General features: G+C 39.7%; 1 protein-coding gene and 1 long non-coding RNA gene across 2 annotated transcripts in view; both read right to left on the bottom strand.

Moving 5' to 3' along the window:
* Positions 1-21,049: 21,049 nt before the first annotated feature.
* LOC113966606 lies at positions 21,050-21,456 on the bottom strand. Its single transcript, XR_003533895.1, has 2 exons — positions 21,425-21,456; positions 21,050-21,385 (listed from the first exon to the last, which is right to left on the bottom strand). It is a non-coding gene; the product is annotated as an uncharacterized LOC113966606 (long non-coding RNA).
* Positions 21,457-21,738: 282 nt separating this feature from the next.
* Positions 21,739-24,111, bottom strand: part of LOC113966605 (chromatin modification-related protein eaf-1) — a 2,584-nt gene continuing 211 nt past the window's right edge. Inside the window, exon 2 of the mRNA XM_027681504.1 lies at positions 21,739-22,665. Coding sequence (XP_027537305.1) covers positions 21,851-22,636 — 786 coding nt within the window. The 5' untranslated portion in view covers positions 22,637-22,665 and the 3' untranslated portion in view covers positions 21,739-21,850. The remainder of the gene's footprint in view (positions 22,666-24,111) is intronic.

Consider the following 24,111-nt stretch of genomic DNA (forward strand, 5'->3'; position numbering starts at 1 on the left):
TTCCAATTTTTAACAACCCTTTCCTTGAAGAAATTCCTCCTGAACCTCTCCTGGTGTAGCTTGAGGCTATTTCCTCTTGTCCTGTCACTGGTTGCCTGGGAGAAGAGACCAACCCCTACCTTGGTACAACCTCCTTTCCAGTAGTTGCAGTAAGGACAAAACAAATATAAAAGTTTTAGATCTTTCATGTTGAAATATGCTATTTCAGGTTTCACCGATGTTTGAAATAAAATAAATTCTAATACTAAAAAGAGAAAATGTCACAGAGGATGAAACAGATCATTTTCTTTGGCATGAAATATTTTTATGTGGACTTTTAAATGAGTATACTGACAAGGTAAAGAAATCATTTAATATTAATAACCAGCTATCCTCCCACTTCAAAATATTCTGTTGTGAGAAAGAACAGGATAGAGAGAGAGAGAACAATGTAAGTCAGTCACACAGCCCTCACCCTGGCTCACTCCCACCTCAGAGGGCCATGACAACCTGTGCAGTTTGAGATGCATAGGCACTTAAGGTTTCCTGTCCTCTGCTCCTTCCCTGCTCCTTCCCTGACAGCTGTGAAGTCTGATGGTTCAGAGGTATTTGCCAGCAGGGCTTCCACATGTAACTAAATTTCACCTATAGTGGATTCTTTCAGCTCATGAGAGAAAAAGATATACCTTGAAGAAATTAGCTCTCCGTAGGGTCACTGAGAGAAGACAGGGAGCTCAAGTAGCACTTCACCATAGGAACAGGATTTTATGTTCTCCCTAGAGGGTCCATCTCTTTCTGTAAGCTATAAAAGGGAGCCAGGGAGGCTATTCTGCTTGGGCTGCAGCTACCACTTAAAACTTCCCAAAGTTTTCACTTTCTTACCTGAAGGGTATATATATACACCATAAATGTTTAAATAATTTTCATATTTTTCAATTCAAGAATATTTTTTGTAAAGAAAACAAAGCTCAAGAAGCAAAAATTGTATCCACTGTGGAGACTTACATGAAGCAAAGAGCAGAAGTGTGCTTTACCAAGTAAGATATATTTATGAGAACAGGGAGGTTGTGCATATCAAATAACACATAATTTTTTTCTTTACCTTCTAGCTTGCATCCTGTCCCCCTTTTTATTACCAATCCCAGATTTGGTTCTGGCTGAAAGTATGGCTGTGCGTTGATTTGCTATGAGTATGAAAGCACTCTGTTCAAGTCCTTCACTAACTCTTAGTCCTTCATATGCTTGGCAAGAAATGAACACAGGAGCACTCAATAAATCTCAGGGTAGGGCTTTGGTGTTGATGATCCAGGCACACAGTGAGTTCCATTAGTCACTGAAGGTCCAAATTCTCTTAAATGCCAGTTGTCCAGCTGCACTTTGTTCAGCTGACCCAGGATGGAGAAGTGGCACTGCAGGATTATTTTCAAGTTCACACTCAGCTGTCTGCACACTGCTGGCTCTGACCTGAGTGGTCTTCAGACTGAAGGGGCCTTTTGGAAGAAGTTTTCTCCCTTTTGGCACAGGAGAGCTGGCAGCAGCACTCGCTGATATCAGCTGCTGCCCTTTCAGGGCCAGGCACGTGATGGCACGTGAATCCCCTGAAATTCATAAATGGATGTGACAAAAAGTCCAAGCTCAAGAAAAGTTCTGTTGATCCTTGTGTTGCCTTTGCATAGGTTTTAGGACTCTCACTTTCCTGGGGCAGCAAAATCACTAACAAAAATGCATTTGAGAAAGGCACAAGCAGGGCAGAGCTGTCTGTGCATTAACCCAAAGAGTGTTTGATTAATGTCAATGAGTCTGACTTGAGTCTGTTCCAGCTCACACTGGGCAAGCTGGAATATTGCTTAATCCAAGGCTAAACTTAAGGACAGCTGCGCCTTCAACAATGATTATGGCTGATTTGTGTCTGTCATTTAATGCACAGGAATAATGAAAAATAACACCTGTGTCTTCCCCTACATTAGATGACTTGCAAAGGTCATATTTTTCTCAGTGGTCATTAGCAAACTTGAGACAGAAAGGACAAATTCTGCCAGGTAGGGTGTCTCTTAAATCTCTGATTGCTTATTCTTTACCTAATAGCTCAATGAAGCTTTAGGTATGGACAAGGCTATGCAAATTGCTCATCTTTATTTTCTCATGTGACCTACAGCTATGTTCTTGAAATGAGTGTTTGTGTTGGATTCATTGCTGCAGCCCTCATCACTTCTTACAGCTATCTCCTGGTGACAATGTAGCACTCCATGACCCTCTGCCAATCTAATGACATGCAGATGTCTCCTTGACTCTGTTAATTCCCTGGACCAGCTCCACCTGCCTCAAAAAGCAACCTACAAAAATATCTAAACTATATATATTTTCTTAATATTTAACCACTGTATTTTTCTTCATTAGTAACAATAGAGAGCTTTGGGGAAAAAAAAAAAAGATGATTAGATAAAGATTGCTGCTTTTGTTGTAAATGGTAATTTAACTTAAATAATTTTGTTCGACTCTAAAATGTGAAACTCTAAACTTTACTATGAAAGTAGTAAGTTAACAGTGCACAGAATATAATAGTTATCTTGTAAAGTGTCAGAAGAAAGGAATAACAACCGTCCTGGGTTTGTAATCTAATATTTTTCATTCTAACTAATTATAAATATATTAACTACCTTTTCTGATCTGAGTTTTTTTCAGTATGGTTATTGCTAGCTTGCTACTTACAGTGCAGAAGTGTTTCTATTTGTATTGAAGAGGAGCTGTCATGGCATCTTGCTTCAGCATACCATTTAAAAATTGCTTAGTGAAAAGACAGGCATAAAATATATCCTGCTGCTTTCTCCATTACATATCAAAATATGCTTTTTGCATAGTGACAAGTGCTTTTAGGTAAAAGCATCATAGCAGGAGTCAAAGGCTCATTTTTTTCACTCACTTATACTACTGATTGTATTACCTTGTATTACCTTGTTTGTTTAGGGGTGTCTAAAATTAAGTAGGCAACCAATGATGGTGACAATAATAAGCCACAAAAAGTTCATCTTCTTCTTGACCTGCTTCATATTCTGTGATCTGAACTCACAAGGGTCATTGAAGACCGTGGGTTTCCCATCTTACCGGTAACTTCTGGACACAAAACCACACCTTTCCTATGTCTTCTGATAGAGCTGATGGCTTCTTATTTGAAATCTGCTATTGCTCTCTGTCAAGTAGGTTGACCCCTTCTCCCCACACCACCACCATCTAATAACAGCTGAACAGAAATAAATAACATCTACTGCAGTACTACTGACAAAAATATCTGTACATTCATGCCATTGATTCAGGATCAGACCCTGATGATAAGTATGGGAAGAGTGTCTTTCAATTGTGATTCTATTTGCTTGGGTTTTTTTCTAGATTTCATTGAACATAGTGAGAAATTTTATTTTCTAGTTATAAAGCATTAAACCCCATCAGATATAGTAAAAACTGACACCAACAGCAGCTGCTCTGCATTTTGGCCATCTGTCACTCATCCTGATTCCTTCTGTCACATTCTGGCAGGTGAAAACACTGAGTGATGCTCAATCCATGAGGACTGAGTATGTTAATGCACAGAAGGGCAACAGCATTCAGGATTATGGTCACTTTAGGTGCTATTCCAGGCATGAGAATAAGGAAGACCACACATTTTCTTGCTGAACTCATAGAAAAATTGCACTGCTGCACATATCATGAGAAGATAAATTTTCCACTAAACTAGTCAGGAGAAAAAAAAAGTGGAACTACTGTCAGAGTTGATCAGGAAGTGGTATTTGCATTTAAATATTAAAAATGCAGAAAAGTTTATTTATATTAGTTAATTTAAAGGGTTTTTTTTTAAAGGTTCAAGTCATTGAATATATTGATTATTTTTAAAAAGCCAATTTTTGTTTTTTAAAATTAATGAAAAACACCTTGGAAATAAAAATTTGCACGCAGATTTAATTTAGATGTAAAGAGTGGCCAGGAAATGCATAGAAAAGTTTTCAGCAGCCATATATGAAGGATAAGAGGTAGACAGCAAAAAGACGAAATGCATGTCATAGTGCCTTGCTCTTTGTTGGCAGTTTGTGTTTGTTAGTAACAGAGGGCAACTTTTGCCAGCTGCATGGAGGCAGGGAGGGTTTTTGCAGCCTGAATTTTGCAACAGGCATCTCCTGTGTTACAGTGAACCTTTTAACACACAGTAATCACCTGCTTACGTGTGAAATAGGGCCTTTATTGGCACACATTCCTAACTCCTTCTCTTACATCCCTTTATCTGTCACTAGCCATGCTCCACCTTTCCTGGGAGCTCTGACAAATCCTCACTATCAGGACAAACTCACATGACTGCACTGCTGCCCTGCACGTGGATCATCAGTCGTCCTGCAGTTGTGCTCCAGTGGCCTCTAAACCGAGCCTTCCTTCTCCTCCCATCAGGCAGCACCTGAAAGCTGAAAGTAGATACAAGAGTTCATGTCTGCTTGCAGGTCTGCTGGCTTGGTAGACGGAGTAGGAAATCCCTAAGGCTTACTGAAAAAAGAGGCTGAAATGTCTCCGTATCTGATCATGAAAGCATAAACAATTATTAAGGTGCAAAACACGCTTTCACGGTAGTGCACTGAACACGATTTGCACTGACAAGTTAAACATGTTTTAGCCTGTGTTAGCAAATTGAAAACAGCTTCCAAGCAAGGTTCTTGCTTCCTTCACCAGCAGACTCAAGTGGCTGCGGTCAGTGAATAACACACTCAGTGATTAATGATTCTTGCATAAATCACCACCGTGGGGATTTTGAGGTTATGGTCTATCATTCTGGGCTTCTAGTACTTTATTTTTTAGATCCTTCTCTAAGACTAACCCTTGGTTTTGAAGACAGAGTAATTATTTTATTACACAGCTGCAGTATTTACGGAGAGTTGAAAGAAAAAGAAACGGAACAAAAGTGTTTTTCTGTTCTGCAAAGGACCTGGTTTTGTTTCTTTTCTTGTTAAAGCCTTACTGCACTGTGAGGGTGGTGAGGTAGTGGCACAGGTTGCCTAGAGAAGTTGTGGATGCTCCATCCCTGGAAGGGTTCAAGGCCGGGTTGGATAGAGCTCAGCATGGCCTGGTGTAGTGAAAAGTGTCCATGTCCATGGCAGGGGATTTGGAACTAGATGGTCTTTAAGGTCCCTTCCAACCCAAACCCTTCTATGATTCTATGATTTATGTAATTTCAAAATATTTCACATCTTTGTAGCACACTCATTTTTCTCATGGTATTTAATGTTGTTAACTGCTGGAGATCAAACACTAGACTATGTTGTCTATTGCAAAATGACAATCACTGCATTTCTTTGAGAGAATATTTTGTAGAACTAGATGTTTACCCTTTTCTATTGTTACATTATTGACTGATGTCTATCTTCACTTTTAGTTTCCTTTTCTGATGTAATAGGACATGACACATTAAACCTGATAAAATGTAATGAACAAATGTTCACAACGCAGAATTATTTAAAGTGTTAGAGTGTTGATATGGCCCCAGTAAAAGGTGTAGCACAAATGCCAGCTGCCATCACATGCTGTCTGAAATAAAAACATTTTGACTGCTTATGCTAGAAATAAGAAGCATGCTCCCTGATTTTCCTCATTCCTCCCAGTCTAGTTACAACACTCTTGTCAAACTGTGCAGTGTATCGTTTAGATGTTTCACCAGAAAATAAGGTTAAGTGTCTATCTGCCACTGCAGCATCTCCAGTCATAAAGGATTGGTCACAGCCTATTCTGAAGAAGGTCAACAAACAATTCAACCACCAAAAGGAAGTTTAGACCTCCTAATAGAAGTATATTTCTCTGAGGGAAAAAAATAAGATAGATACCATTTAAAGAGGAATTTAAAGAGGAATTTCATTTTGCAAAAGGCTCAGATAGTGCTATGATGTTAATTCGTCTTTTGGAAATGATATGTGCAAGGTCAAGGAGAGACCCTTTGGGATAAACATTTGGCTATGCTTTTCCAGTGTGAGAGCAGGTATGTGCTCCATGGCTGTGGGCCAGTTGGCATGGAGCACACATGTGTGACTTAACCAGCCCACAGTGGGAAGTGGAGCCAAAAGCAGGGTGAACTGTGACCCTGGTGAGAAGGTGGGAGGGCAGCATTTGCTGACAACAAAGCAGAGGCAGATATTCTGAGAGCTAGTGGCCAAAAAATCATTCAGAGGGAAATACTTTTTAGCATGGCAGAAGGGAGAGGTTTTACTAGAGGAGAAAGTTTCTGTTATCAGCCTGGGAAAAAATATTTAATGCAAATTATAACAGCAGACATTGTAAATTACCAAACTAACAAAGAGCTACCCCAAAGAGTAGCAACTGCCTTGTAGCATGAAGGCAGATGTGATTTGTGAAAACAGATGCCAATTGAATAATCATTAATAAGAAACAGTTTTCCTTCTCTAACTTGCCCTTCAGCTTGAGCAATAACTAATATTGCTATTGTCTTCAGCCAAATCACTTGAGAAATAAAGAGCAATTTATGTAATTTATCTTTTATTGACATAGATTGTGTAATCCACAGATCTTTATTAAGAAATCGTTTTCAACATTGCATTTATATACAAATAAAATTAAACCAACTAAAACAGAGACAAGTAAATAAAAAAATTAATTAATTCTGTCACTGGAATGACAAAATAGACACCCTTCTTGGTAAAATTGCAGCCGTAGGTGATGTTTTAATAGAATTAAAGAACAATTTGACAAAATTATTTTGCTTTGTCTCAAGAAATAAGAACAGCTAACATATTCTCACTTCCATTTTCCACTGCATATCTAGAGGCTGTCTTAAAAAAAAAAGAGAGAGAAAAAAATAAATAACATAATGTTTCATTGTTTTCATTGCAGAGTTGGAATGGGAGGGTCATTCCAAATTAAAGATATATATAATATTGTGGGGTTTATGTCTGAAGTCACAAACATAAATTATTTCCTTTTTTTTCCAAATAAAATGCCATCTGATGCAATCAAAATTATGTTTATTAGAATTAATATCAGAGTTTAAAAAATCCAGAGCAGTTTTTTCTCACAGACTGAAAATAAATTTTGCACAAATGTGCTTTCTGTCTCTGAAATACAGGCATGTGAAAATAAAGGAAAGTACTGAAAAGAAAAAGCACTGCCTGAGCAACTGTTATCTGCAGGTTCAAAAATATGAAGCGTCTTATAATGTGTTTGAGTGTTTGGGAAACATTTTATTGTGATTAAGTTTAACCTAAGCAAAAAGGAAGCATTAAAAAAGTGTCTGCAGGCTTTTTTATCTCTTTAAATCTATTTTGCACATTAATGGGTATACAACTATACCATTTCCTAATGCACATACTCGTTTTGGATACCCTTATTTGTTCAATATAGCTAAACATCACTTCACATTAGTTTCAGTTGCTGAATACAGATATTATGGCTTAATGCCTGTGCTTCTGGAAACAGGACTGTGAGACCAATCACTGCAGTTCCTGTATCTGGCATATTTCAGCTCTCGTATGTCAACTCTTTAAATCTTAGAACAGTTTCTTTTTCCTTCTTTTTCCTCTATAAAGCAAGAATATAATTGCCATTTTTATTCCCTGCTCCATAATAACTGTCATTGGATAATGGAAGAATCAATCAAACATCTTTTTTTCATGTCCCTGCAGCAACAGAACTTTATTATTTTTTACTTCACTGACACTGAGAAGCCTGAATCAATATTGACAAAACATCAAATCTTTTTGAAAAGTTTAGCTATGATGTTTCTCTAAATTTAACCATTTCACATCCGTCACAACTGCAAAGAGTGAAGTCCCAGTCTTGCCTGCAGACATAAGTCCTTAATGTAATTCACATTCTGGAAAGGTATCTACAGTGAAAACAAGGTAATGAGAGAGTGTCAAGATTTTACTGTATTTCACTCATTAATAATAGAACTATGTGGTGTGCTTACGGTCTCTCTTCCCCTCTCCTCTCCTCCACACACCACATCCCCTCCCCTCAGCTGTGTCACTACTGTGGCTATGCCCCTACCTACATGTATCATACTGGGGGGATTGGGGGGAGGAATGGTTGTTTAGTGTCAGAAATTCCAAGACAAAGTGCTTTCTGAATCTCTTCCTGTAGAATTCCTCTAGTAGCTGCCTACTCTGAAGTTGCTTTCAACAGTGAATTCCGCACTGTATGGGAAGAAGTGGTGGTGATGAAAACATTCCCACATAAGTCTGCCAGTATTTCAGATATGAGGAGCCCCTAAAAGGGGTGTTGTGCCTCTTTAGTACTCTTGCAAACTTGTTGAAGCTGGTTATACAACTCAGGAGTAATGACAGGAGACACCCACTACACCTGAGCCCCTGTAACACAATATTTTTATAAAAACAAGGTGACTATGCTAAACCTCTGCCCTGTGGGCTGCAGACAACTTTCAGCGCCACCCATCCTGTCTGTGCTGTGTTACCTCGTGCTCATCATAAAAAGTATCCTTAACTTTTAAAGAAGTCCTGGTAATCAGATTACCTTTTCTTGTGATTGATTTAGCTAATCTGTACTTGAAACATCCCACAGAAGCAATTCCTGTTTGACTAGATAAAATTTGAAACAATCAGGAAAGGAACTGCAGTCACCCATGCCATGGGAAGAGCAGAGGACAGGACAACTCATACACATGCACAAACACGTACATCCCCATATTTAACTGTTTGTGCATTCATCACACAATTAAAGGAAGGTTTGTGTGGGGCATATGGTAAATGCAGATGCAGACATTGTAATAAAATGTGTATATGTGACCACCAGGTACACTGAAAACATGCTATAAACTCCTACTTAGCTTTAAACTCCTAAAATACAATAAGGAGCCGATCAGCCTTGTGGTAGCAGTGTGCATGTTTGGTCAAATAATGTATACATTCAATTTATCTCAGTTTCACCCCTGAATTTTTCATTTCCTGAATCATGGAATCATTAAATTATAGAATCATTAAGGCTGGAAAAGACCTCTAAAGCAGTGTTCAAAAAACCAAGTAGACATGGCACTTTGCAATGTGGTTTAGCCAGCATAGTTGTATTCACTTGAAGGTTGGACTTGATGATCTTGGAGGTCTTTTCCAGCCTCAATGATGAGACAATTCTATGGTTTTATGATTAAGCCAGCACTGCCATGTCCACCATTAAACCATATCCCTTCTATGCACCTCTTAAATATCTCCAGGGATAGTGATTTCAACACTTCCCTGTTCTAGTTCTTGACCATCCTTTTGGTGAAGAACTTTTTCTTATTATCCAATCTAAAACCCCCCCTGGAGCAACTTGAGGCCATTTCCTCTTGTCCCATCGCTTGTTACCTGGGAGAAGAGGCTGAACCCCACCTGTCTACAACCTCCTTTTGGTATTTGCAGAGAGAATGAAGGAAATATCAGGAACTGAAGTCTCCTTCTATGACTCTTGGAATGAGGGATTTTTCTATTGTTTCTTTATCTGGAACTGGTGCAAAATATTAATTGTCAAAACTCCCAGACAGGTCTGATTTGTATGAAGCAAGTGAAAAGGCAGCAGAGCATTACACACTCAGCAATCTTATAAACTGCAATGCCTTAGCTCACACGTGCATTTGCAAAGGTACACAATATATTATCAGTATATCTTCTGGAAGACCCCAGATATTTCTTAAATCACTGATGATCTGCATTGGTGTACATATTTTTGCAAGTGATTTTGATGTCTAATTCTGTGTCCTTAAATTTTTTCCATAGCCTCCCAAAGTTGATAACATCAGTCAGAAAATGATAGTCTTTCCCTTGTTTAGGACTATCTAGGCAACAAATATCCTCCAAATAGGGTGACATGCTGTTTAGGGTATGTGTAAAGGTACATATTGTAAATTAGCATTCAAGAGAAAACATCAATATTTCCCTACAAGAGCATCCTCTCTCCTTTTAGTAGCCACAGTGTCCCATGAGTTCCTTCTTTTACTTGCAATATAGATCAAAGCTGGTCTCATATCACTGATGCCAATGAAGTTTCATGTAGTTCTCTAGAACAACTCCCAACTGTTCTGAAGGACTGTTTCCTGAACCTGTCTGGCACTTCTGGTAAAGATGTTCTTAGTCCATCCTTCTTCAGTCTCAAAGGTTAAATAAAGTAGTTTTTGTGGAGTCAGAATTCACTTATTAAAAATAATGCTACAAAGGCAGGTTAGTGACCTGTGTTTTACTTTTTAGACTAGGCAGCACAAGAAAATGCTTTTGACCATTCATTGAATTGCTCTCTTGGGTAGTATTGACTACAGTGTAACACACTTGTTCTTGGCTGAGGTGATTTCATCCACTGCTGCTCCATTTTCTCTGCTCGTTGTTATCAAACTTATATTTACTGTGTTAATATAAAAGTACTGCTTAAAATGCAGTATCATGCACTATGATTTAGTAAAAGCTACCTTCTTTTTCCCCTTCCCTTTGCATATGCCTCAAAGCAGTATGAAAATTCAGTAATTCGCTCTGGCCCAACACCAGCAATCTGAGAAATTATTTTAAATCCACATAAAACACATCTGTTCTTAGTTATGTTGGTGACTTTAAATAAATACATAAAACTTTTACCTATGGAAAAAGGTACAAAAAGTTCTAAAATAGGACCACTAGTAACTGAAATTGCAGTGATATTTATCACTATTCAGAAGTAGAAAATTTTACATTATACTCTGTAAGCCACAACAGAATTTATGACCCTCCTTAATTGCATTATGATTATGGTATTTAAACCCTACCAAATAATATTTTTAAGCCCTAGGATCATTTGATATAGATGCCTTGCAGGGAACATTTTTGCTTTTTCCTTACCACTGAGATAATGGAGCTCATGCAGCTGCCTATATATATATAATATATACGTATATAGTAAATTTAACAAATCTTACTAGTCAATGTGTTTCTAAACATTGTTCAATATGTGACACAAATAAAGACTTAGAGCTTAAAACATCTGATTTGATTCTTGCTTTTACATGGGCATTCTGGGCATCAATATACACAAAAATGAGCAGGAGAATTTGACAGCACCATGCTTGAGAGTTGTATTCTAGAGCTGCAGAAAGTGTTTCATGTGTTTGATGAGGGTACAGGGTTTTTCAAAGTAAAGTCAACAAGTCCATATTACAGGTAAAGCATTCAAACCCAAAGGGTGGTGTGGATAAATCAACAAAGCGGACTCAAGAGAGTCAATACATGACCTTGGGGAAGTAAGTTAGTAGGTTGCTGTTCTGTTTTTCCATCCTCATAATGAAGGAAGAGAAGAAATGGACTTTATTTCTTCCATCCTTGTCTGCATTCTGGCATAAAGCATTTACTTAATTAATATTTGCAGAAAAACAAACATAATACTGTGTCCTTGACTGCATCCCACTAATGGTACAATCATTTAATTACTACTCAAGAAAAAAAAAAGCATAAAGCCAGTCATTTAAAAAAAAAATTAAAACTGCTATTATAAACACTAGTTAAAAATATGCCACAATTTGCACTAATGTTTCTGCCTGAAAGGTCAGTCCTTAGAAAGGAAACTCCTAAAAGGCAGAGCAAACCATGCAATTCACAAGTAATTAACAGTAACAGTGATGTAGATAGAACTCCCTACAATAAATACAGCTATAATGTGAAAAAGAGTTTTGAAAGACAATAAAAAAGATTAAACCAAACAGGGATATAAATAAAGAGCATGTAAAAAGAGATACCACAATTAACAGATTTTGATGCCATTATGTTTGTGTGGCTGAAAACATAAATTGTTTCATAAATGGAGGAAGTAGCATGATTTAAGCACTTCTGAAGCAGAAAACTCATTTAGCTATTTTATGAGGTAAAGACACTTACTGTAAATCATTTCCACACTTGTAGGAGGGCAATATAAATTGCCTTGATAAGATACGACTGATTTAAAATACACTTCTTGACTAGCACTGGCTGAATATAAAGCACCTTATAACTGGATGTGCTCTGAATTCTGAAACTGGGAGTTCATCAACATGTGCAAGAGCCTGAAAACTTTTTCTTGGTGAGAGCAAGAGGGCGAAAGACTGAAACACAATTCTAGAATCTCTTTCATATTAGTGCAATCATTGGTCAAATATATAGAAAGTCATTTCAAATGAATCTAAATACATTAAAAAAAAATCTTCAGTTTGTTGTTTCAGTGTACCATATCTCTTTCCAGCATATATGTATGTATCAAAAACAGAGGTCTATGACACCTCTAAGTTGTAAATATACTCATCAGGACAGCTTGCTCTGGACCCAAATATAAAAGTACTGTGGAAATAGAACAAACAACAGTATGCATTTTGTACCACTGTGGTGACAGCACTTATTAATTACAAAAGCATGTGAGCAGTATGACCCCTAAAGGAGCCAACAAGGAAGGGTGTAGCGGCACATATGAGGTGTCCAAGTATCCAAAAGCTGCAAGATAAAGAAGAAGATAAGCACAAAGGACAAATAGGCAGGGCATGTTGCTGAAAGCAGAGGATGACTGGCAACAACAGAGAATAGAAGATGCAGGAGAAAATGACAATCTCTTCTTTTGATGGTATAAAACAACAGATACCAACAAGGACACTCAGGGAAGACAAGCCCACTTGCCTTTTCACTTCTCCCACTGAGAAGTTTGTGAGCAAACTCAGATTTGGGAATGAAGAACCACCAAGGAGCCCATCCACCAGCGGTAACCATGTGGCATCATGGTGGTGTGTCCTCATAGCTAATTTAAAGTGTAACTGTTAAGGGCAAGCAGTTTTGCACAGATTCTGATGATAGCCAGTAACATGTAGAATGAAAACTAGAAAGGAAAATGTTGATGACAAAATAATAAAATTTTACAGTTTTAAATTGAGTTTTGTCAGTCTTCAAAACATTCCCATCATAGCAATTTCCAATTCCTTGGTTCTTGTGTGTATATATGTTCAGATGCAACATATGCAAAGAAATGTGTCTCCCTTTTGGAACAATTTGATTTTTAACTCTTTTATTGGTTTGGTTTGGTTTTGTGTGTTTGTTTTTTATTTTGTTTGGTTGTTGTTTTTTAATTCCATGAAATTCATATCTCTAATAAAGGCTATCAGGTTTTTATTTTCAGGTAATGTATAGCAATAATAATGGTGGGTAGGAGAGTTTTGAGATCTGACAATGTTAAAGGTTTTTTGCACTTCAAAGTAGAATTATTTTTCAGTCACCTTCTTGCTTGACCCCTGTGTTTGGTTTCATACTCTTGAATCTTACCCTCAGTTACAGCTAGAAAATTCATGTACTTTAACTGACTTTGGTAGAACTACATTCATTTATCTCATCTATAATTCTGGCTTATTTTTTCTGATAAGAACAATAGGTTATTCAGTTAGACTTCTAAGCACTCTTTATCAGTCTTCACTACAGAAATCATTTCAGATATAGACCCTTCAGCGTTAGCACAAGTTTGAAGCTTGAACAAGTCTCAGAAAAACAGGTTTATTAGTTAAAATATCATAGGAATATGGCAATTGCATTCCAGTTCATTGTATAATATTGAAGATAGTAGAATAAAACTGCTGAAGAACAGTAAGGTTAGATTCAATAAGATCTAGAACAGCAGAAAGGGAGGAAATAGATCATAGAGGTTTTTTAAAGCAAGTAAATAAATTAAAAGATCTATTCAGTGTTTTGTACATAGCTTACTAGTTGAAAGGACATTGACTTCATTAAATTGCTGGTGTTTATAGTATACTTCCCCTCATATATACAAATATGATTGTTTTCACTTTGCCGAATGGACGATATCCAAAGAGAAAAGTTTTATTTAAAGAGAAACATAATGTGCCCTGAAGTGATAAAGATCACAGCCCAATTGTTAAGAACTCTTAGAAGGCTTTCTCCGCATTTCCAAGCAATCTAATGACTTGTCTATCCCTAACTACCCTCTTCACAGAGGAATGGATCTTTGTAATTGAGATTTTCAAGCCTGTTTCTGTCTGTTTCCGCAGGTTTCACAAAGGCCAGAGTGTGCCACGCACAGAATCAGCAGCTATTCCTCCATTGCAAGACTTATAGAGAATGAGAACATACTACATGTGCCACCTCTTCCTTCTGAACAAATATGATGTGACAATACAAAACTTTTCCTACATTCTCCTGTCAGTTCTGTTTTGGGATAATGCTGGAAATGGGAAAGTACAGACCCGAATAAAAATGAGGTAATAGTGAAGAATATTCAAACAACTTGCTGAAAAAGTTTAGTTTGGATTGAGTTTGAACTTCTGGAATGAGGAACAGACTTTTATTCTGTTTTGTGTGTAATTGGTGAAGAGCACTGAGAAACAAAGTGATGGGAGCATTATACTGCTTTTCCTGTAGAACAGGAATACTCTCTGGCCTGCTACATAATTCTCTACCATGTGCGTACCCCCGTTATGTCATTTTCTTCTCTGCAGGTAGCTGAGAGCTGTACTGTGCTCAAAAATGTATCCCCTGGTGTGGGACAAAGTGAGGCCACATCTGCTGTTAGCACTGGGGTTCATTTGCTAGGCAGTGTTGCCACAGCCTAAAAGGAGCAGAATAGGCTATGCTGAAATATGATGCTTATCAGTTTAAGGTTTCATATGACATAGTGCATAAATAACAGTCAGAAGACTTCTGAATAAAGTAGAATACTCCAGAACAGTCATATTATTACTACATTATACTATGTTCAGATTATTAGTATTGGATGAGAGAGAAGATTTTCTTCAAGCCTTCATAAAAGAAATTAACTTTATAATGTATTGAAAATGTATGTAACAGTAATTTCAGGATGATTTCCTAATATGAGCCAAAATTGAAAATTAAAATATCAGCAATAGGTTTATCAACTTGAATATGTACATGCTAGAGTATGAGGCATTCAAAATCTAAAATTACCCATCTAGAAATCAGAGAGGATTAAACTAAATTAACATTCTGTCATCGGTTGGTTCCAGTAGAGAACTGGCAGAATAAATTAATCAACATAGCTGCATCTCCTTATGTGTAACCTGGATTTGGTCAATTGACTGATAAAAATTACTCTACTAGGCCTCTGCTAAAGTCTGTGCGGTTCCCTCTTGAAAAAAAAAATGTGGTGAAATTAGAAGCAAGAAAGAAAAATACTTTCTCAAGGAAAAATCCTTGAAATCCAGAAGACAGGATTCAGATAATTCTTACAAAGATTTTCAGACATACTTATCAAAAGTATACATTCATCAGCATATAATAAAAGACTCAAACTTTTTCCTGTTTATTTGATGGCAGATAAGGTAATTTTGTCTGTATAGTCTATCTTCTTTCAAAAATTATTATTATATGGGATCAAGATTTTCAAACACGTATTTTCATAACATTTTCTCTACTCCATGACATGTCATATCTTAACTTGTCTTTTGGATTACATTTTTGATCATGCAATGTGTACTGAGTTGAATTTAAATGAATCCTTGTTATTTGATCCTCTTCTATTTCAATTACTGTTTTTCAATACTTGGTGCCTAGTTTTGAATCTTGATTTATTCAATAAATGCTCAAAGAATCTATAAACAGAAACACTATGTGATAGTTGATTTTTTAAAAAAAATCTGTATTTAATGAATTTTTAGTTGAAATATCTTTAAGGTTTTTTAGTATATTATAGTATATCTGTGCTAGTTTAAAGTATCTCTGCCATATTAAAATAAAGAAAGCAAATGAGAAGATAGAACTTGTCTGCTTTTTCTCTAATCCCATATTTTATGATGTGTTGAGGGCAGTACATGCTGGAGAACCTCTGAACTGGGCAAGTGCCAGAGCAGGGAAGAAGTTAATAGAAAAACTTGCAAGAGACATTTCTAATATATCGTTGGTGAGAGAAGGCCACTGGAAATGAGGAAGAGCAGATCCTGGTTCATGAGGCAAAAGAACAACATAAAGTAAAAGCAGCAGAACCTGCTAAGAGCAAAAATAGAGAACTAAATAGCAAGACGACAGATCGCAAACTTCTTGGATAACAGCCCTAAGCTTCAAATCTGTGACTGAATTAAATTTTTTAATACCTGTCTTGATACAGACTTTGATGCTTCATGTTTTATTGATGCCTTTTTCTGTTTTCACACGAGAAAATACCGAAGGGGCCTTTTAAAAATATGTTATAAAGGGAACCTCAAACAACATTTGTCATCATTTCAGAAGAAAAGCATGAAAGGCCAGGAAAAGATACAAAAGTCCTGTCTTTTATTTTATAATGTGGGATGATACAATTTAATTCAGTTTAAATTTTCTATTCTTTTTATGTTTTATGTCCATCACAAAGGGCAACACATGTGCCTCTATTGTGTTTTGCTAGGAAATTTTCTTGAGGGAAGGTTCGATAGTTTTTCATTCACAGCAAAATTACTAAACACAGTCCAATAACCAGTTGAATCTTTAAGAAAAGAAGCACAAAATAGCTGAAGTGCATTGCGAAACCAAATCAGGAAAACTTAAAATAATACCTCTGCTGGTTTCACAATTAAATAACCATAATTTACTCATGCAAAACATATTGCAGAATTGTAGAATTGTTAAGGCTGGAAAAGACTTCTAAGATCAAGCCCATCTTCTAACCCAGCACTAAACGAAGTGCCCAAGACCTTATATGTCAGTGTTAGTGGCAACAGCACTTGTCTTCTTTACCCACAAAGATGACCTGAGCTATGATGTCTGTCCTCTATAAACTACCCTGGGTTTGACAAGAGATGTCACAGACCAATGCTTCTTTGATACCCAAATTGGCCACAAGTGATGTGGATTCTCCCAAGTAAAGGACCTACTTCTGCTGCAAACTGGAAAATATAGCACAATTGTCTTTAGGCAGTGTTTCAAAATAAAATCCCTACCAGCTTGTTACTGATTGCAGAGTTGCCTTCCTTTGAACAAATCTCAGTTCCACCAGAAGGTTAGGGAGGAACTTATGAGAGACTCTTCTGTAGTTTGCTTTCTCCAGAGCCTGTGCTCTGGGTTTTACTATGAATAAGTCTGATCCTATAGTATAATTTTTATCTTAGTGCTAAAGCACTCCCCCATTGGTGGGCTTCAGCATGAATATTTTAAAATAATATTGGTCTGAAGTCATATTTTCATCACAAGTAAAGGTACAGAACTCACCATGGTCAGAACCCAGGCCAATTTGGGTGGTGTTCTGAGCAACCTAGTGTAGGGGAAGCATCCCTGACCATGGCAGGGGCATTGTAAACAGATGATCTTTAAGGTCTCTTCCAACTCAAACCATTCTGTGATTCTATGATTCTATAACTGCAATCACAGTGACCTGAACTCTTAAGGTTTAGTGGGGCAAGATCCAACCTTTTCACCCTCTCAGAGGATCCCTCTTGGTATCACTTAATGGAAAAGGAATCAAGAGAGATTGAGTGTTCATAACTCCTACTCAGTGTTAACGTTTTCGGACCATCCTTTTCTCCCTCTTAAACAAAATCTTGTAGCCTGTAATCAAGAACATTCTCACCTGGGCTCATTTTGGTTGGGATAGAGTTAGTTTTCTTCGTTATAGCTAACTACCTCTTAAGTCAGAATACCTCTTTCAGGAACAGCAGAGCTCTGTGTTTTTGTCAGTTTTGGAGAGGTTCTCCTGCCAGTGATGTTGCAAAACAGTCAGGTTTGGAGACCTGGCTTGCATTTTATGTTATTGTACTAGTTGATCTTGGCTGTACCAGTTTGAAGCTCCCATTCCTCCTGAACAAATAGCAAATATCCCTTGAGCTTTCTCTGCTTTCTCTACCATTAGTTATTAATATAAAGCAGGATATCCTAATGGTTCTAGAGAAAAGGACCTTGTAGAAGCGCCAGAATACATCCTGTCTGTCAAATTATGCCACTCACTGATACAAAATCACTTCAAGACATCCAAAGCAGTGTGGGCAGCAGGGGAGGGAGGAGATTCTGCCCCTCTGCTCTGCTCTGGTGAGACCCCACCTGCAGTGCTGCCTCCAGCTCTGGGGTCCCCAGCACAGGGAGGACATGGAGCTGTTGGAGCGAGTCCAGAGGAGGCACCAAGATGATCAGAGGGATGGAGCACCTCTGCTATGAGGAAAGGCTGAGAGAATTGGGATTGTTCAGCCTAGAAAAGAGAAGGCTTTGGGGTGATCTAATTGTGGCCTTCCAGGACCTGAAGGGAACCTACAAGAAAGATGGAGAGAGACTATTTACAAGGGCCTATTTACAAGTGACAGGACATGGGGGAATGGCTTCAAACTAAAAGAGAGTAGGTTTAGATTAGATAGGAGAAGAAATTCTTCCCTGTGAGGGTGGTGAGGGACTGGCACAGGTTTCTCAAAGAAGTTGCAGATGTTCCATCTCTGGCAGTATTTGGTTGTGCCACGTTGGACAGAGCTCTGAGCAACCTGATCTAGTGAAAGTTGTCCCTGCCCATGGCAGGGTGTTAGAACGAGATAATCTTTAAGGTCCCTTCAAACCCAGGCTGTTCTATGACTCCATGATTCCATGATTTTCAATACACTGTTGGTCTTGAAGGAATAAATACATATCTGCTTCTCACTTGATTTTCACTAAGCTGCACAACGAGGAGATCTCTGCAATTGACAGGGAGACAGATCTGGAAAACAGATAATATTCAAGATCTTGATATGGGAGCAATTAAAGACTCTGGAAGGTAGGCTGAATTAATCCTTCAATGCAATACTTTAATGCAGACATATTTTATGATGTATCTAAGCAACAAGATAATAGGGAACATAGAAAGACGGAAAAAGGGAAAGTATGCGGCAGGGTAAAAGTGAAGATACAGCTGAGGAAAATGCAGACATATTTCTAATAATCTATTTATTTTTATTCTTTTTTTTTCTCCCTAGAAATCTGCATCTCTATACTGATATGCACTATTGCCAGGTGAATTAAAGATTTTATTTTGCATGTCTTACTCTTTGTGAGAAAATAAATTCATTTTGGAAGGAAGCAGTAGATGTTGATTTTTTTTAAATCTGAGCTGTCATCTTTTAAAAATATTCAACAGTTGGTGTGAGATGTATTATTTCAAAATGAGTGCCAAAATCTTTCAATATAACATTTGATTTTATTCCAGAGAGAAACACTTCTTTGAAGTATACCTTTGCCTATCAATGAGCCGGACTATAAAATTTTGATTATATATGGTATATATTAATAAAACACCACTCTGTAACAGTTAAGGTATTAAGAACAGGAAAAGACTCCAGACAAGAAAGAGGAAAAAGTATTTTCCAGTTATCATTAATGGCTAATATAAGACTGTAAGAAGAAAGAAACACAAGGGGGAAAAAAAGAGATAAAATATATTCATAGAATAGTAGAATTTTCAAGATCAGATAAGCATTATTACAATTATTTAGGGTTTGTACTCAAGTTTCTCATTCCCTTTATCTTTCATGATGAAGAGAAGTGTGCGTGGAAAGTAAAAGGCCATGGTGACAGGGTGAGCTCCAGGGATGGAACCGAAGTGAATTTGCAAAGCTAATAGGAGATGAAAGAGGAACTAAAAACTTTAATGGTTTCTTTCCTGCAGGTCGTCTCCAAATGCTGGGTCCTGCCTACAGGTCAGAAAATGAGGGCAGCTAGAGAGAAACAAAGGTCTTACTGACCTTGTTCTCCAATAGAGAAATGAGATGCTGAGCCTAGGAAGGTGGTTTTATCAAGTCTTGAAATTAATTGCCACAGAACTGGCAATTCAGGCAGTATCCATGTCATAACGTGTGCTGTCTTTTTGATGATAATCAGTTATTTCTCCTCTTGACCCAGCCTCCTCAACCACCTCTCAGTAGCAATGAACATTTTTTTTAAGATCCACCTGTTCTTTCTTGCCCATCCTATTCAGTCAGGGCTGGCTTCAGAAATGGATGCTCATCTCTCTCAGAAATTAGCAAGATCCCTGTAGCTAAGCATTAAAGATTCATCCATTTACTCAGTTTTCAAAGTCTCATTTCATCCCTTTAAAGCTCCCGCCAGGAAAGTCTTTACAATCAGAATGGGCCTCACGATCTTGCAGTCACCAGTGTTATCAAACAGGATCTGATTCTTGTTAAGTAGTATTAAAACCCCATCAATAAGCATTTGGAGGGATTTGTGAAGATTTTGGAGGCATTTGGGGGAATTTGGGGGAGATTTGGAGGAGATTTGGGGGAATTTGGGATTTGGGAGAAGTTTGGGGGGAATTGGGGGCATTTGGGTAGATTGAGGGAGGTTTGAGGGGATTTGGGTAGGTTGAGGGAGGAGTGGGAACGACGGAGGGATTTTTGGGTGGGGCTCCCGCTGCATCTGCCCCAGGTGTGTCCATGGGATTGCAGGTCCCTGAGACTGGGGGGGAGGAATTCCAGGGATCCCAGGGAAAGGGACCTGGACCTTGGACAGGATCAGGGCGAGGAGCCGGGAGGGACCCTCCCCACAGGGACCCTCCCATAGAGACTCCTCAGGGCCCCCAAACCCCAGGCCCTCCCCCAGAAGGATCCTGAGACCCCCACTCCGCAGGTACCCTCATCCCTCAGGGACCCTCCATATGGACCCCCCTCAGCGACACCTCCCACAAGGACCCCCCACAAGGACCCTCGAGGGCCCCCCAGCCCCACAGGGACCCCAGGCTCCCTCATCCCCCAATAGGGTCTCCCCCACCCTATAGGGACCCCCAGCCCCATGGGAACACCCCCCACCCCCTATAGACCCATAGCCCCCATAGGGACTCCCTAGCCCCAAGAGGGACCCCTCTGCTCCCATGGGAACACCTTAGCCCCATTGGAACCTCCTCACCCCCCTATAAGATCACCAACCCCACATATAGGGACCTTCACACTGTCTATAGACTCTACACTCCCATAGGGACACCCCCACCCTCTATAGGACCACCCACCATTATCCCACCATATGGACCCCCCAGCCCCACAGGAACCCCCTCCCAGCCCCTATAGACCCCACACCCCCTATTGGGACTGCAGTGCCCGACCTTGGCCTCCAGGTGTCAGCAGCGAGCGCTCTAATTAATATGCAATATATGCTAATAACCTTATTACTATTGATAAACTTTTTTTTATTATGTCGAAAAATTAAATGCTTTTTCGCCCTATTTTTTTCACACAAACTCCTAGTGAATTTTCAGGGGTTTTTGGGCCATTATCTCCCTTTTTTGAGGGAAGGCAACCTCAGCTACTGGGTGTTCAAAGTCAATTTTTGGGAGGTCAAAGACATTTTTCTGGTGGTCAGACCTCCCCTAAAATGATGAAGGGACCCCAAAATGATGAGGAACCCCCAAAATGATGAGGGGACTCTAAAATGATGGGAATCCCCCAAAACGATGAGAAGACCCCGAAATTATTGGGAAGGGAAACCCTCAAAATGACTGGGAATGCACTAAAAATTACAGGTACACACTGAAAATAATGGGAAACTCCCCAAAGTGATGAGAGGACCATGAAATGATGGGGAACCCCCCAAAATGATGAGAGAACCCAAAAATAATGGGGAACCCCTAAAATGATGAGGGAATCCTAAAAATTACAAGGACCACCTCAAAATGATGAAGGGACCCCAAACGGATGGTGAAACCCCAAAATGATGAGGGGAACCCCCCCAAAACGACGAGAAGATCCCAGAATTATCAGGAACCCCTCAAAATTACTGGGAACCCCCCAAAAATTACAAGGACACCTCCAAAATGATGGGGAGTCCCCGGAATGATGGGTGACCCTCCAAAAATGACAAGGACCCCGAAATGAGAGGGAACACCTCAAAATGATGAAAAATGAGAAACAAGGAAAACCCCAAACTTTGCTCAAACAACACTAAACGTCAATTCAAACGGACTGGGCCAGAACTTGGACCTTCTCAGGTGCATCTTAGGCGGGTCTAGGGTCTGGTGCCCCAGTGTGAGCCTGGCTTTGCTCAGTGTGGCTTTGCTGAGCCTGGCTTTGCTCAGTGCCGTTCTGCTGAGATTGGCTTTGCTGGGCGAGGCTTTGCGGGGCAAGGCTCTGCTCAGCCTGGCTTTGCTGAGCAGCCCACTGCTGAGCACCGCTCTGCTGGGCCTGGCTTTGCTCAGCATGGCTCTGCTGGATGAGGCTCTGCTGGGTGTTGCTCCACTGGGTGAGGCTTTGCTGAGTGCCGTTCTCCTGAGCATGGCTCTGCTGGGCTCGTTTTTGCAGGGTGCCACACTGCTGAGCGAGGCTCCACTGGGCGCAGCTTCGCTGGGCCCCCCACCACTGAGCGCCATTCTCCAGAGCGTGGCTCTGCTGAGCCTGGCTTCGCTCAGCGTGCATCTTCAGGGAGAGCATTTGAATAGCGAGGCTCTGCCGGGTGAGGCTTTCCAGGGTCCGTCTCTCGCGGGCGAGCTGCTCCTCTTTGCTTTGCACGGCGCCGTACTGCCGAGCCCGGCTTTGCTGAACCTGGCTTCGTTGGGTGTCCCCTTTCAGGGCGCGGCCTTGCTCAGCGCCACTCAGCTGAGCTCGGCTCTCCTGAGCCTGGCTTTGCTGGGCTCGGACTTGCAAGGCCGAGCACTGCTGGGCGCAGGAGGCCCAGAAATGGCTGGGCAAGCCCAACCAGCAGAGCAGGAAGATTATGTGCAGGACAAAGCTCAGCATTAGGGCCACGAGCAACAGCCAGAACCGGTACCCACAGAGCTCGTCCATCCTTAGTCCCAGCGGCTCCTCGGATTTATCTGGAAAAAGAGAGCTGTCCAGGGTACTTGGAGGGGGTCTCTGGGGTCCCTCTGGGAGGTCCCTATGAGTTTAACAGAGGAGGATTTATGGGATTCAGTTTCCACGTTCCTGTGCTTTGAAGTTGTTCCCATAGTCTTCCCTGTTTTCAGCTTTTCAGCACTTTGCCATCTACCACAATATTTAATTTTTAATAATTTTTATTTTATATATTCTTACTATATATTTTATATAAATTTCTATTTTAATTATTATATATTGTTTTAAAACTTACACATTTTTACTTTACATATTATGTATTATGTTTTATATTTATATTACTATAATTTTTTGTTTTTTATTTATAAGAATTTTAATTTAGATATTTTTATTAGTACATATTTTATACTTGTATTATATATTATGCATTATTTTATTGATTAAATTTTATGTATTTTTATATATTTTTTATTTCTATTTATATTACATAATCTTTAAAATTAGTAAGAATTTTAATTTTGATATCTCCAACATATTTATATTGTTTCATTAATAAAATTTTAATTTTGTATATTTATTATATTTTATATTTATATTTGTATTACATATTTTACTAATAGTTTAAAGAATCCCACCTGGGAAGGTCCAACCCCCTTCCCAAATAGGGAAGTTTTTGGGACTAGAGGGGAGGGATTGAGCCAAGAACCACCCCCAGACCTCCCACTAACCCCAGGGACCCCCAAATCTCAGAGGATCCCCCAAAACGCCCATAACTTCCGGACCCCCAAACCCCTCAGATGCCCCATAATGCCAGGAACACCCAAGCTCCCAAAACTCTGGGACCCCCCAAACCCCAGTGACCCCCCAACCCTCAACCACAGGGACCCTCAAATCCCAGAGGGTCCCCCCCAACACCCCTTAACTCCAGGACCCCTCAAAACTCTGTGACCCCCAAATCCCAAGCCCCCGAACCACAGAAACCTCCTCCCCAACCCCTCATAACCCCAGAGACCCTCAAACCTCATGGGAACCCCCAAATCCCCTGTAACTCCAAGGCCTCCATAGCCCTCAGACCCCCCATAATCCCAGGAACCCCCAAACCCTAAACCACAGGGACCCCCAAATCCCAGGGACACCCCCTGCCCCCCCCATAAACCCAGGAGGGTCCCTGAAACTATGGGGTTTTAAGGGTTCCCCTGGGGTTTGGGGGGTCCTGGAGTTAGGGGGGGATTTTGGGGGTCCCTGGAGTTTTTGCGGGGTTTGGGGGTCTCCAGAGTTTGGAGGGGGGGTATCTGAGGTTATAGGGGACTGGGGCGGGGGGGGGCGTGTCTCAGGTTTGGGGGTCCCGGAGTTATGGGGGGATTTGAAGGTCTCTGGTCTTTGGGGGCTCTCCGGAGTTTTGGGGGAGGGTCTACGGGGTTTGGAGGTCCCGGAGTTATGGAGGACTTGGGGGGTGGAGGGTTCCCCTG

Source organism: Neopelma chrysocephalum, unplaced genomic scaffold (genome assembly GCF_003984885.1).
Source record: "Neopelma chrysocephalum unplaced genomic scaffold, ASM398488v2 Primary Assembly neopelma1_60, whole genome shotgun sequence".
NCBI classification, from domain to species: domain Eukaryota; kingdom Metazoa; phylum Chordata; class Aves; order Passeriformes; family Pipridae; genus Neopelma; species Neopelma chrysocephalum.